At 42.0% G+C, this 13518-nt stretch overlaps 1 protein-coding gene across 10 annotated transcripts in view; it reads left to right on the plus strand.

Annotated features, from left to right (window-relative positions):
• Positions 1–13518, plus strand: part of MAP4K4 (mitogen-activated protein kinase kinase kinase kinase 4) — a 162424-nt gene that overhangs the window by 68891 nt on the left and 80015 nt on the right. For all 10 annotated transcript variants that reach the window (XM_079314607.1, XM_079314611.1, XM_079314605.1 and 7 more), the window contains exon 3: positions 8479–8535. In XM_079314607.1, the coding sequence (XP_079170733.1) occupies positions 8479–8535 (57 nt within the window). The remainder of the gene's footprint in view (positions 1–8478; positions 8536–13518) is intronic.

The raw sequence follows: 13518 nt of genomic DNA on the forward strand, positions 1-13518 counted from the left end.
TTATTACCCCTCCTTGCTGCTGTCCAGGAGGCTGCTGGACATTTCAGTATGGTGCCTCGGGCAGCCAGGACCTGAAGCAGTGCAGCTGGACACTTGCTATGTGTGACTGCTGGATGCTGCCCAGGGAGGGACACTGACCTCTTTGCTGCCTGGTGGCTGTCACCCATTTCTCACCCTTTGACAGCAGATGAATTGCACCAAGGCTGGTAGGGTGTGTGTGGACTTATTTTTCCTTTTGTTGTAGTGTGCACCCTCTGACAGTGCCCCCCACAAGAATGCAGGATGCTTACAACACTGGTGGTGCATGGAGGGGCTGGGACTAACTAGGGTTTGATTATTATTTTTTTCTTCCCCCAAAGAAAAGTATGTATTTTGTGGCACTTCTCTGTACTCAGTGCCTAAATACTTACATTTCTCGAGGACATCTCACTCCCTTTTTCTGGAGGGGTGTGCCCAGCACTGAGGTGGTTTCTCTGTAAGGTGGCGAGTATGAGCAAAGTGAAACGGGTGCAGACTTGCCTGGGTATGCAGAGGGCCTTGGTCACAAGGTGTCACTTGCTCCTTTCAGTTGGAAAGCTCTGCTCATCCAGGATGATGATTAGATGTCAATATGAATTCATTTAAAAAGCAGTCAAATGAAGAGAAGCAGCCCCAAGCCTTTTTCATCTAGGCTTATTTTGATGTCACTGTGCAGAAGGGATGGAGAGACTCTGCCCTTTATCTGCCATCTCTCTCAGCTGCAGAAGCACCTGCATTGTTTTAAAGCCCCTGTGCACCCCTGTGGGGACCCTGGTAGATCAGTTTGGGCTGTGCTTGGTCGGAGGTAGGGACCTTGTGTGGTGCCTGATGTCTCTGAAGTGACACTGGGTGGTTGTGATGCTTGTGGCAGGCACAGGGCTTGCTCTGGTCACTTGTGGTGGTTCCCTTCAACCTGAGTGACACAGCCCCTTTGCAGGGACTTGCTATGGCCAATGCCACCAAACTAGCCTGCTGCTCCTTCAGGCAGTAGCCAAGACTCTGTGAAAAGTATTTTGTGGTGAAAGTGCTTGTCAAGGTGTAAGATGAGAAATTGGTACAGTTTGTCTCAACAGATCATGTAGTTTTGTTTCTACAAGTGCATGTTTTATAAGTTTGATCTAAATTATTTTCTTGATATTCTCTATCTGGCTCATTTTTAATTATAGTTGCCAGAAGGAAATTGTTCTATATAAAAGAGACTATTGCAGGCATCCAGAGAGACAAACTGGTGTTAGGAGGGGTGTATTTAGTGACTGGTAAAGCCATTAAGGTAGGGTGAAGAACTGGTTTGAATGAGGGCCAATTGATTTTAGTTGATGTTTCCAAAGGAAGCCAAATGTGCTATAAGCCAGTTGTGTCCACGTGGGAGGTATGCCTCTATTCTGATTGAATTATTTTCTTTTGTTATAATTTGGGATTTTTTTTTTTTTTTTTTTTTTTTTTTTTTGTGTCTTTCAGTAGTGTGTTAACTAAGTCATCTAGGAAGGTTTAAAACCAGAAAAATAGTGCAAGGATTAATAAAGTCCTTCTCTTTTTGGACTCTATTATAAGAGAAATTGAGTGGTGGTGGTTTCAGTAAAGGTCACTAAATCTGGACATAGAATGGTGGTGACTGGAAGAATGGGATGATGACTTCAGGGATGGCTCTTGAAGAGGGTCTCTGCCAGGCTGGGGTCTCAAGCCAGTTAGCTCAAGTGTCCCTTTTAGAAGAAGCATCTTCTCTGGTGCAGGAAGCTGTGGTGGTCACCTACAGAGCAGCAAAGCATGATCCAGCACCCAGCTGATGGCTGGAGTGTCCAGCAGAGGGGCAGCTCTCAGCACAGTGTATATTTCTAATAATTTTCTTTGTGTGAAAACGCATCGCGGCCTCGCTGCCAGCGTTGCCAGCAGGCCCCTGTTTGTCAGCCTTTCCTTTGAGGAATGAAAAACAGGGAAATCTGGAGCCTTCACTGGGTAAGGGAATGTTCTGTGCCATTTGAGCCAGAAAATGTGTAGTATTGAAGGGATCTCAGTTGCTAAATGGATTGCAGTTGGCATGACTGGATTAACAAAGGACTGTCCGTAGTCCTAAACTGCACGGCTGCACTCCTCTTACCCTCCCCTTCCCCTGCAACATCCCCTTCTTTTGCTACCTTTTTGAATCCATTACCAGGTGAAGTGTTTCAGTGGCTGTCAACTGAAACCAGCATGAACATCAGGCCTCAGGCAAATCTTTCTAAGCTCCTTGGGGAATTGGTGTTGTTTTCCAGGTGAATTGTCAAGAGAACTGGCTGCCTTTGCAGTTCTCTTTCTGTCTTCTCCCATCAGACCAAAACATCTCCTGCTGCTGGATGTGATGAGGTGGAGTGCTGGGAGTCAGCACAGATGCCTCCTAACTGAGCTCTGCAATTGACCTGTTGTTATCCTGGGAAAGTTAGATTGTGGCTTTCTGCCACACTTTTCCCACCATCCTTTCTCCCCCCTCCCCTTTCTTTTCTTTCTATTTAGGGAATGAGCTGTTTGGGAGAAGGAAATGCCTCTGATAATGTATATCCAGCATCTTTCACAGTGGGAAAGCTACCACAAAACTAGGAATCAAAGTGGAAAATCAGTGAATAGAACTCTCTTTTTTCTTCCTAGTGGGAAACATCTTTTCAGTCTGTCCCCAGAAGGACAAAACCAATAATAACTGTGTATCTTTCTGTGCACTATTTCACAGAATGCAGTACTATGCATGAGTAAATTGTCATTATTATTTCTTCATCAATAGAAGCTAATGAGCCTATGGATATCAAAAGCAAGATAGAGAGTGTGTTATTTTCTGTTTTGCTTTTTGGGCATTTGATGTCTTCTGTAGACAAGAAAAACACAAGAGCTCTGTCCTGTCTTTGACTTAAACAGTGACAGTCTTTAATAGCTCTGGTTGTTTTGGGTTTAGAAATCATCTAACAGGATTACTTCTTCTCGTGTAATTCAGCACTGATTTTCCAGGTTTTTGTACTGAATTTTTTTTGCTCATTTTTATTCTAGAAGAATTTATGTCAGATAAACATTTTCTTTTTGTTTACAAATTCATCTCCATTGCTGCAGCCTATGATTGTTTACCTTACAGGATGCTGTATCAGTAGGAACAGCATAATTTTGGCTACAAATGCAGTTAGATACACTTTTTGCTTAAGAACACCTTAAGTTTTTGGTTTTAACTGGGGAGGTTGTTTTCACTTTGTTTTCACATTCTATCTTTTTGCTTGTCAAAAATATGTTCTTTTTCCTCCACAAGCACTACTCCCATTGCTTTTAACAGAATAGACCTGGTCTTTTCAGGGAGTGGAAAGAAATGCCATGTGGAGTCTGAGTTTTCTCAATGCAAAGTTGGATAGTCTACAACTTTCTATGCTGGCAAGTGACAAAAAGAGCTGATGGTAAACATGACTTGGAATAATAAGTTATCATTTATTGCACTGGAGCATGCAACCTAATAACAGAGTATTGCTTCATGGCCTGTTGCCTCAGGCTGGTAGGAATTAAGAGTCAGCTGAATGAGAAGCAAAATGGAAAGTTAAGTTTAACATGAGGGTATTGTACAGCACTCCCTACTAAGAGGTGGTACTTTGGTGAATTTTCACTTGATGACATGTCTGAATCTGGTGTGCTGCTTTTGTGTGCATTGTGACAACTGAAATTGGATTAGTAGTTGTTTGTTTGGGGTTTTTTTTGTTTTTTTTTCAAATAAATTCCTCTTCTTTCTACAACTGTAAGCATAGCATACTGGGAGCTGGGAGAAGTTTATCAAAGTCTTAATTGTGTACAGTGCACAGGATAATCCTAACTTGCAAGTCAAGAATCACAAATGGTGCATTTGTTCCTTAATGTGCGATGTTGCCCCATGTGCTACTTCCATGCCATTTAGCTGGGGAGCAAGCTTCCAGGAACAATCTCCCAGAGGCATGTTAATATGCAGGTCTGAAACTGTGTTAGTAGGAGAATTAGATTACTGTGACATAAATATCTTGGATAATTGAGGGGGGGGTGGGGAAAAGAGGTAAATTAACTGATAGAATTTCTTTTGCACTTCGTTTGCATAGTTCTTTGATAATATTAAGGCACAAGAGAAAAAAAGCACCATGAAAAACAGCACATAACACCACTTGCCTTTGAACCTTTCTAAACTAAAAATTTTACAGTAATAACGTGTGCAAAGGAAGAAAGAAGCAAGAAGTAGGTGTATTAACTGACTTGGAGAGTGTGGGAAGGCTTGAAATTTATAATGTTCTGCAGATCTTGGCAGTCTACCACGGATTCCCCTTGTCCCCTCTGCTTTTCAACATGCATAAAGCCCACTGAGATGAGAAATAAACACCATATTGCTATCAGACATGACTAGGAATGTGCTGAAGTAGTGGATTCAGTTTAAGATCCAGTTAAATGCTGCAGTATTGCTGTGTTGATGAGAAGAACTACAGCTCTGTGTAAATGAACTGGCAGTCATCTGCATGAGAAGAAACAGGACAAGATTTGAGGTTGACATTCTCAATTCCATTGAATTGCTCATCCCAACAGGCCATTTAAAAATGCAGTGGTACAAGTAGCACTCTTAAAAATATTCTTATGCTGCTTCCTTGGGAGGATAAACCAAATCCTTTAATATGTATAGAGCCATGAAATGAGGGTGAGTAAAGTGGGGAGAATGATAAGGAACAAGAAGTAGTTCAGAAATTTTGGTGAATAAAATCTTAATGAAGGGAATGTGTTGGTGGGCTCATTTCCATGGGGACAAGCTGACAGTGCTGATGTTTTCTTGCTGAAACCCAGTAAGAGGCAAAGTCTCACTCCCAGGATGATGTAGCCTTTCCTACCTGTTGCTGCCACTATTTGAAGAAACCTCTGCAGCTTCCTCAGTCCATTGGCTCTGGAGACAGTCACCTTATGCTTAGCAAGATGCTGCCAGGTTGCTGTTGTCTTCATTGCATGTTTCATATCCACACAGCATTCTGGCTATGGGGCAGTATCTTGTGATCCTCAGCCTCTGATATTTGATGTCTAGCAATATTTTAAGAAACTGCTGTTTTCAGCTAGCATGCATTGCATTTTGCAATGTTGCAGAGCATTTCAGATATCCAGATGGTAATTGCCAACAATTTGCCTGGAGAAACAAGACTGCAAGAAGCTCTGCCTTGCCATGGGGATGGGGATCCCTGGATGCCCTGAGGGGACAAGTGTCCACACTGCATTAAAACAGGGGCCTCATTCTGCATGAAAAATGTTATCCCAGTGGAGTGGTATTGTGTGAGATATGGTGTCTGGATGGAGCCTTGATGGTTACTGCGTTTGAAGTGCCCTGTGAGCAGAATTTGAATAAATTTTAATCCCAGGAGATTGAGTTCACAGGGTTTCTCCCATCTATGATTTCTGCAGTTCTTTCTTCACATTCAAACACTTTGCAATTTTATTATTGCTCTTTTTAACACAGACAAATTTTTCCAAAGCAAAAGCTGGCCATGCAAATCTAATGATTGGTTTCCAAAACGGGAATGCTTAGCCATTTCATGTTTCAAGCAAAATTATACCAGCATGCTAATAGTTTGACAGGTCTATTCTTGAGCAGAGCTGTTAAGCAGATAAACAAACAAACAAATACCCTGCTCATGCTTATATCCTGTGCTTGCAATGTTTGTTTTTTCCCGCCCTCTGAAAATATTTTTAATGAAAAGAATGTGGCTTCAAAATATCTTCTTACTTCACTCATATAAATTAATGTCATGCAGGCCATCCCTCCTCCTACCCATATGTTGTAGATTTTTAGAATATGAGTGCTCCATACATTATGGAAAGGGTATTTGGAGTAATTTTAAACAATATTGTGAAGTGACCAGGATTTAAATTTGGTCTGGGATCCTGAGCAGACCACGCTTCCCACACTCTGCAGTTCCCTTGCCTTCAGTCCCTTAGGAGAGTTATGTAGAAGCTTTTTCCCTCCCAGAAGCAGCAAAGTGAAACATGAGCAGTGTCTGTGTTCTGCTGTAGCTGGCCCCAGTTTTCATAGGGACACTCGTGGAGGCACCAGCAGGATCCCATAAAGCTGCAGGGGAAGGATGGTAGGGCTGGTGCACATTAGTCATCCCGAGTGGGCCAGTCTCACAGGGAAGAACACTGACTTCAGAAAAGCTGTGAAGTCAAGCACTGCGAAATTTTAGGTGTCTCTCTGGAAATAGCAAGCCCACTAGCAGTTAGTAGATTTAAAATGACAAATAAAGCAAAAATCCCATGAAAATGACATCCTGTCCTGCTGCTTTGCTCTTCTACATGCCACATTTTCTGCTTGAGTATATTCTGCCACCATTTTAGCACCTCCACTTAGCTGCAGAGTGAATGGGGAACTGTATTTCACTGTTTTTTTAAAAAAAAAGTTACTCTCCTCAGACCTCCTTAACGTTGTGAGGACTTTTTCCTCAGAGATGTCTTTGTTTCTCTGTTATCTTTAGCATATTCTTTTTGTACCTAAAACTGTACTTCCCATGTCCTTGAGCTTTCAAATTTCTTCAGCAAAGCTGTGGAAAATGGAGCAGAGCTGAGAGCAGGCATTTTTCCACTTTGGTGTAAGCCCTTTTCCCCTCCTTCCTTCTGGGATGCTGTGTCTTGAGGAGAAGACCACAGGCCTTTGTCATTAGGCAGAGATCCAGGTGGGAAATTGGAGTTGGAAATCTCTTTGGGCTTGCTGAAAGACTTTGGTTCAAGAAGTAGTAAGGTCAAGGTGAGGTCGGTGTTGGCTACTGCACACATGTTACGACCCCTAACTTTGTTTCAAAATCAAAACCAGCTTGACACCAAGCTGTAAAAAGAAATGCCTGCGGTAAAGCGAGTTTACAGAGCAAGCAAAAGCCTGAACACAGTAATGTATTTATAGAAAGCACGTGGATTGGTTAGTAAGGGGGAGAGTGAAGCACAAGAAGAGTTGTGGAAGAAAGCTGAGGCAGTGAATTCTGCAGCATTTAGTCCTTTTGAATGCACCAGCAATGCCTGGCCATTACCTCCATGGAGGGCAGCATAAGGTGTGTTAGGATTTCCCTAAAAGGACTAGTGATTTGGGGTGCCACTCCCAAAAGACCCTCTAAAGAGATTAAAATGTTAGTCCAGGCAAAAAAATATACTATTCATGTCCATCATACAGGTTTCTGCCTAGGAAACTCAGAAATTGGTGAGGAGAGAAAGAAACAAATTGTGACTTCAGTTAAACGTTCCATTGTGTTCTTATCATCATTTGTGATAAAAGTGAAGGAATTTAATAGGCATACCTGTTGCTAAAGAGCTTGACTGGTGCAGATAAGAGCCTTTGGAGATGGTGCCTGGGAAAATGGTTGGGAGACTGGGCTTAGGATGGACTACTGGGTGTTACACTGCTGAGTGTTCAGTGGAGAGCTGGAAAATACCAATATTAGGATGATTTCTAAGTGCCTGTGTAGAAAAAAAAATACACAAAAGCTAATTGATGTCTCTACCTCATGTAAACATACACTGGAGAGAAAAAGGCTTTTGTTAGAAGTCAGCTGAGGCAAGTGACAGCCCACCAGGGCTGGAGGGGCCTGCCATGCCCCTTGCCTCCCAGCCTGTCATTGCATCCTGCTGGCTCTGGCTCTGTTTCCACTGCAGAACAAACCAGTTTAATTTCCTGGACTGCAATCCTCTGCCCCACCCCACAGTTTGCTTTTTCTGTGTTAACTTTCTGCCATTTTAGTGATCTCAATCAGCTTATCATATGATACAATGAGTGCCAGAAGGAGCTCGGTGCTCCTGGGAGAAATATGTGACAGGAGGCTGGGAGGAGGCAGAGGAAGGAAGGGTAGGAGCTCCCTGCTGCAGGAGCTGGGTTCTATTAACTCAGCTCCAGCTGTACTGAGAAACTGTACCCTTACTGTGGTGTAGCTGAAGGGAGATAATGTTCTTGTTCTTTTGTGAGACAGGCAAAGAGAGCTCTTGCAGGTCTGGTGCATCCCTTGCAGACACCTCACTTTTTTAATTGGGAAGACCAAACCAGTGAGAAATGTCCTAAGCCCTAAGAATGAACTAAACATGCTTGCATGTAATATATTGCCTAGCTAGTAGGCATTGGTTCATACAAATAAAATATGCAACACGTGGAGTTTATTCTGATGTTAATAAACTATCATTACTGACAACAAGCTTTGCTAAAGTAAACATAAGGGAAGCTGTGAATATAACCTGTTTGTACTTGATAATCATTATTTTGATGTGGAGAAAAAGAAATGAATGCTAAAATTTGAAGAGGAACACTTTAAATTTGTTATTGTTGTTGTTGTTTTAGCCATCTAGAGTATTTGTAAAATTTCCTAGGAAGTATCAGAAGGGTCCAGCATAGCTGGGGAAACCCCAGTGACTGGAACTCATGTTCAAGTGTTTGCTCTGTGTACAGTGCAGGGATGGGTGAGATGCTGGTGCTGACTGTTCTCTCTCTCTCTTACTCAGGGTCGCCATGTCAAAACAGGTCAGCTGGCAGCCATCAAAGTCATGGATGTTACTGAGGTGAGTAGAGGAACCTTCTGCTTTAGTAGCAATATGTAAAATTTAATAATGAAATGGTGTAAGAATTATCTCATATTTCTGTTGAAGGGCATGGTCCTTGCATGTGAATGTTTGCTCTCTGCTTACAGGACCTTCACAAATTGCATTGTCCAGTCCCAGGGCATATGGGTGCGTGTAGCACTCTCTTTTCAGAAATTTCTTAGAACAGGGAGAAAAAGTTCAGACTGCTTGCTTCTCACTTTTTTTTTTTTTTTCTCTAAAATGTGTCATCTTGCTTTTACCAAAAAAGAAGGTGAGGTGTACATCTGCTTGATGTAGAGGACAGTGTTCTCCCTGGTACATCTGCTGCCTACAAAGGATATATGTTTATTCAAAGAAATTAGTCCAATATAGTTCCAAGAAGCCTAAAAGCAGAAACATCTGCAGGAATGATGAGCAGACTGCAAACAGAATTCAGCAATGTAAAGTAATTGTAGTAACTGACCCATGGGGATTTACTGTGGAGCTTTAGATGGGAAAGAGGGGGAAGTTAACCCAGTCAAATAAATAAAAAATATATGCTTATATTTTAATCCTTGGGTGTCTTGCAGTTTATCTTCAAGAAACAATCAGTTTAACTTAAGTGTTCAAAATAGATGAACTAAAGCATGGGCTTCTCCCTGTTACTCCATTTGTGTTACATAGAGTTCCATTCACAAATTAACAGCTTCAAATTTAAAGTTGAATGATATCCTCCCATGTGATATCTGCATAGCTTGACTGATACCACTCTTCTGTAGAGATGGTGCCTTTTCAAACTGTCATATTCTTCTGAGCTCTTCAGCCTTACACAGGGGGAGTAATTACATTAATGCATGTACATTGTACAGATCAGGGGGTCTTTGGTCAAGATGGTTATAACAAGCAAAAACTCTGCAAGGATATTGCTGCAGAATATTTTATAGCTTAGTGTGTGTATAGATGCAACAAGTAAAAATGGCCCTGGACACAAGGTCCTAGAGTGGTGGGGTGTAATGGGTAAACAGGCAGGAGAGGAGGAAAACAAGAGGCAGGGTTAGGTGAACTGATAGAACTTCAGTCTTATCTCTGAATCTCCAGTGATCGATGGGCAGCGTGGCTGCTGCACTCCAGCTTCAGCTGTTGTGTCTGCCAACAGCAAGATATTCCTTTTTTGTCAGATGGCTTGATAAAGATCAATTTTCAGCTGAAGTTTTTCAAAGGCTGCCTTCATGAGGAGGCAACGCTTTTTTTGCTGCATTAACAAGCAGAGAAACCAGAGAAGAATGAAGGTACATTGACACACAGTGAATGTTCTTTGCACAGCAAATGTTTTCCTTTGTGCAGCAGTTTTACACAGGGCAGCTTGCTGGACTGTGCATGACAGTGGTTTCTTCCATAATACTAAGATTGGCTCTGCTGCACACTCCCTCTGTTTTTAATAGCACATGTTAATCACAAACAGTTGTAAAAGAGAGGTTGCACAGAAAAAGGAAAAGAGTTGAAAAATGCTGTCTATAGAAGGCTAAGCTCATATTGCAGGAGATAGCTTAAGTTTTGAAACTTACTGTAATTTTTGTCTGGTTTGGAAAAGCAAGTTGTATATTGCCACTGTCTTTTATCTTATAAGTGCAGTGCTTTTTTAGGGGATGAAGGGTAGTCAGAGAGAGGAGTTTGGAGATGTTAGCCCCATGCAGCTTAAAAGCATTGTCATTCCTACCAGTGGAGCTCATGTGTTTTTGCTTCAAAGTAAAGAGCTCACAGACACTAAAAATGTGTAAGTTCTTCCAAGTTGTACTAAGCCAGCTCCACTTTTTAACAGCAGTCATGGGTTGTTGCATGTACCATTTTCTCAGTGGCAGATGTAGCTGTAGGATGTTCTTGTCCAGCCTTGCTCTCTGGTTCCTTCCCCTTTTCCCAACATTTGTGCCAGCACAGCTGCCTTGGGGCCAGATGTTGACCTGGATCAGTGAACGGGTTCTGGTTCCAGTTTTAAAATACCCTTACTGCTCTCCTTCCCCTGGTTATTTATAACCTGGATTGGCTCATTGATTGAGTTCAGCACATAATGTTCCAAACAGTTGTGGGGTTGCTATGAGGAAGGTGGCATGAGACTGGGAAAGAGCCACTGCTGGCCATCAGGGAGAAGGGGCAGTAGCTCAGATTGGTATTTCTGCTGGAGATGGCCATATCCTCAAGCCATAGCTTCCATTCCTCAAGGGTTTATTTCATGAACACCACCTTTGCTGGCAAACATTGCAGGTCCATCCTAGTTCTAGCTTGCCACAACAGTGGGAGAAGAGAACATGGGGACTGCCACCCTTAGCACTGTTCCAAAAGAAAAGCTTTCTTTTGAAATGAGGGAACCACAGCCACAAATTCACCTTGTCTGCTTGCTTTAAGAGCTACAGTTAGATGAACTGCTAATGGTAACGCACCTGGAGAAAGAGGCTTGAGTGGAAACTTTCACAAAACTGAAATTGTGATTTTCTGATGAGTGGCTGCTTGAAGCTGTAGGTGATTTGTGCCTGTGTATTTTATTGGCAGTGCTTTGCCTTTCTGCTTAAATGTGGGTGGTGCCATGGGGGATATCTGATTATTCTGACTAACCTGAACTGAGAACAGACACAAGACTTCCTTTCTTCTAGGATACCTCTGATCCAGTGCTTGTTTTGCCAAATGTTTAACAAATTAGAAAACCTAATGTATTGGCATGCTCTGTGGGCACACCCCAGATTTTCAGCTTTCAAGGCCACGATTCTGCAATTCACACATTGCTCAGGATCAACAAAGTGAGGTCTGTTCTGGGCTGTAAAGCTTTGATCACCCAAACAGGAGGGATGTCAAAGTCAGAGTGAAGGCTTTCCTTAAAGAGTTTTGGTTGGCATGAAGAAAATGAGGTAGTATAACCTCTGGCTAGAGGCATTGGAAGAAATATTAGAACTCTGTAGAGCACATTGCACTGTGGAAATGCTCATCCTTCTCATCTTTTCTTGTGGTTTTCTCTTTAGATTTTAATTTTGAAAAGAATGGTGGCAAGGATGAGAAAAGAGGAGGTGGGCTGAAGCCTATCAGCTTGACCTTTGAATAAATTATGACTAGTTAGTTCTGCCTAAAACGTTGGGGGATGTTGATGTGCATAAAACTTCCCTGCCTATTCTACTTTCATCCTTTCTAAACAAATAAGGAAAATACTTAGAAGACTGGATCTTTATTGATCTTTAGATCTACAGCACTAAAGCAAACACTAATGGAACTGTAAGACCTAAAGATCTATAGATTTTACTACTGAATGTTGCACAGATGGGTCTTCTTTTTACTTTTGGAGGGCAAAGCTGCCATGTGTGTAGGCTGAAAAAAATTCACTGGAGCCTAGAACAAATAAAACCAAAAACCCACCAGTTTTCATCAATGGAAAGCTATTCTTATTCCTTGTTGGAATGAGCCCAATGACCATAAAAGGGGAACAGTACAAACTATCAGCATAATGCACACTTTAAAAATGGTTTTACAAAATCTACACATGTAGGATGAATCTCATGCTGCATGCTTGTTGTGAGGGAGGCATTATATGTAGTCTGTCATTAATCTTTCTTGTAAGGCTTCTGTTTCTTTTGTCACATTGGTTTGGAGAAGGTGGCATTCAATCTGTGTTGATCCCTTCCACTCACTGACCATACTGTTAGGTTTCCATGACTGTAAGATTGCCACGACTCCTAAGATTTAGCAGTCCCTGTTTAGTTAGAAGAATCTATTTTCTTGTGAAGCATACAGCATTTAAAACCTTAGCAGAGCTTACTTGGCAAACCTGCCTGTATCCAAGCTGTAAACTTGCATTACACCCTGAAGCTTGACTCTGCTTTAACTGCTTTGGAGCCTTTCCTTGCAGCTGCACAGTTGTTTCCAGTGTCGCTCCTGTGTTCCGCTTCCAGCGATGCTTTTCTCTTTGAAAAGTTTAGTAACTGATTTTGAGGGAGAAACACAATTGCTTCTCTTCTGTTTGTTATAACCCCTGATGCTGCTGCTTCTTCCTCCTACCTCTTCCCACACACACTCTTGGCATCCCTTGGGAAAGTTTTCTGCATGCCTTTTTTAATAGCAGCATTTCTCAGCTCTTGTGCCCAGTGTTTCATGACTTGTCCAATCTAGTCTGTGTAAAATTATGCTAAGTAAACAACTGGATCCTGTATCCTGCTGATTTATGAAAGAGGTTGGATTGCTTTTAGTGCTTGCCTGTCTTGCCCTTTCTGTGTGTCCTCTGCAGAAAAATTAACAACCTCAGACCAAAGCCTCCAGGCCTGCAGAGAAACATGGCTCATCTCCCATACCTAGACAGGAAAGGTTCCCTGAATTACTCATTGCCATCTTCCTTACTCTGCTGACTGCTTATTTCTGTTGCAATAGCAAAAAGTCACTTGGATTGTTGTGAGTCTGTGTCTTGGCCTACATGGTGGTATTAACTACAGTCGTGTGGATAATTTGTCCATTTTCCATAGGACATCTCAAAGCAGTCTGCAGAAAAACTGCAGATAAATAAAAATGTGTGTCCCCACATAAACTAGCAGACAAAGTGAGGGAAAAATGAACTAATAAGCCAAACCAAAAGTTTGTCCTATTATATATGTTCTTGTTTTCTCCATGAAAACTCAAAGAAAATCCATGGATTTTGATCTTTTTGAAAGGGAAAAAAAAAAGAAAAAGTGGATGGCTCACTCTGGAAGATGGGGAAATACAGATCCTTGCGGCCCTGTGCAACAGAACTGGGTCAAGCCAGCCTGGAGAAGCTAAATAGAGGCCATTCTTTTATTGTAGAGATATGAATGCAGTGCTTTACCTGGCTTTATCTGGCTTAGTGCAGCTGCCTGATAAAGTACTTATGTACCAGTCCATGGCTGTACTTACTGTGAAGTTAGCCAAAGCAAACCTAAAGCCACTAGAATTACCAAAAGCCTTTGTCCTTCCAGTGTTTCATAGGAGTCACTTAAT

This window comes from Erithacus rubecula, assembly GCF_903797595.1.
Source record: "Erithacus rubecula genome assembly, chromosome: 1".
In the NCBI taxonomy this organism is placed as follows: domain Eukaryota; kingdom Metazoa; phylum Chordata; class Aves; order Passeriformes; family Muscicapidae; genus Erithacus; species Erithacus rubecula.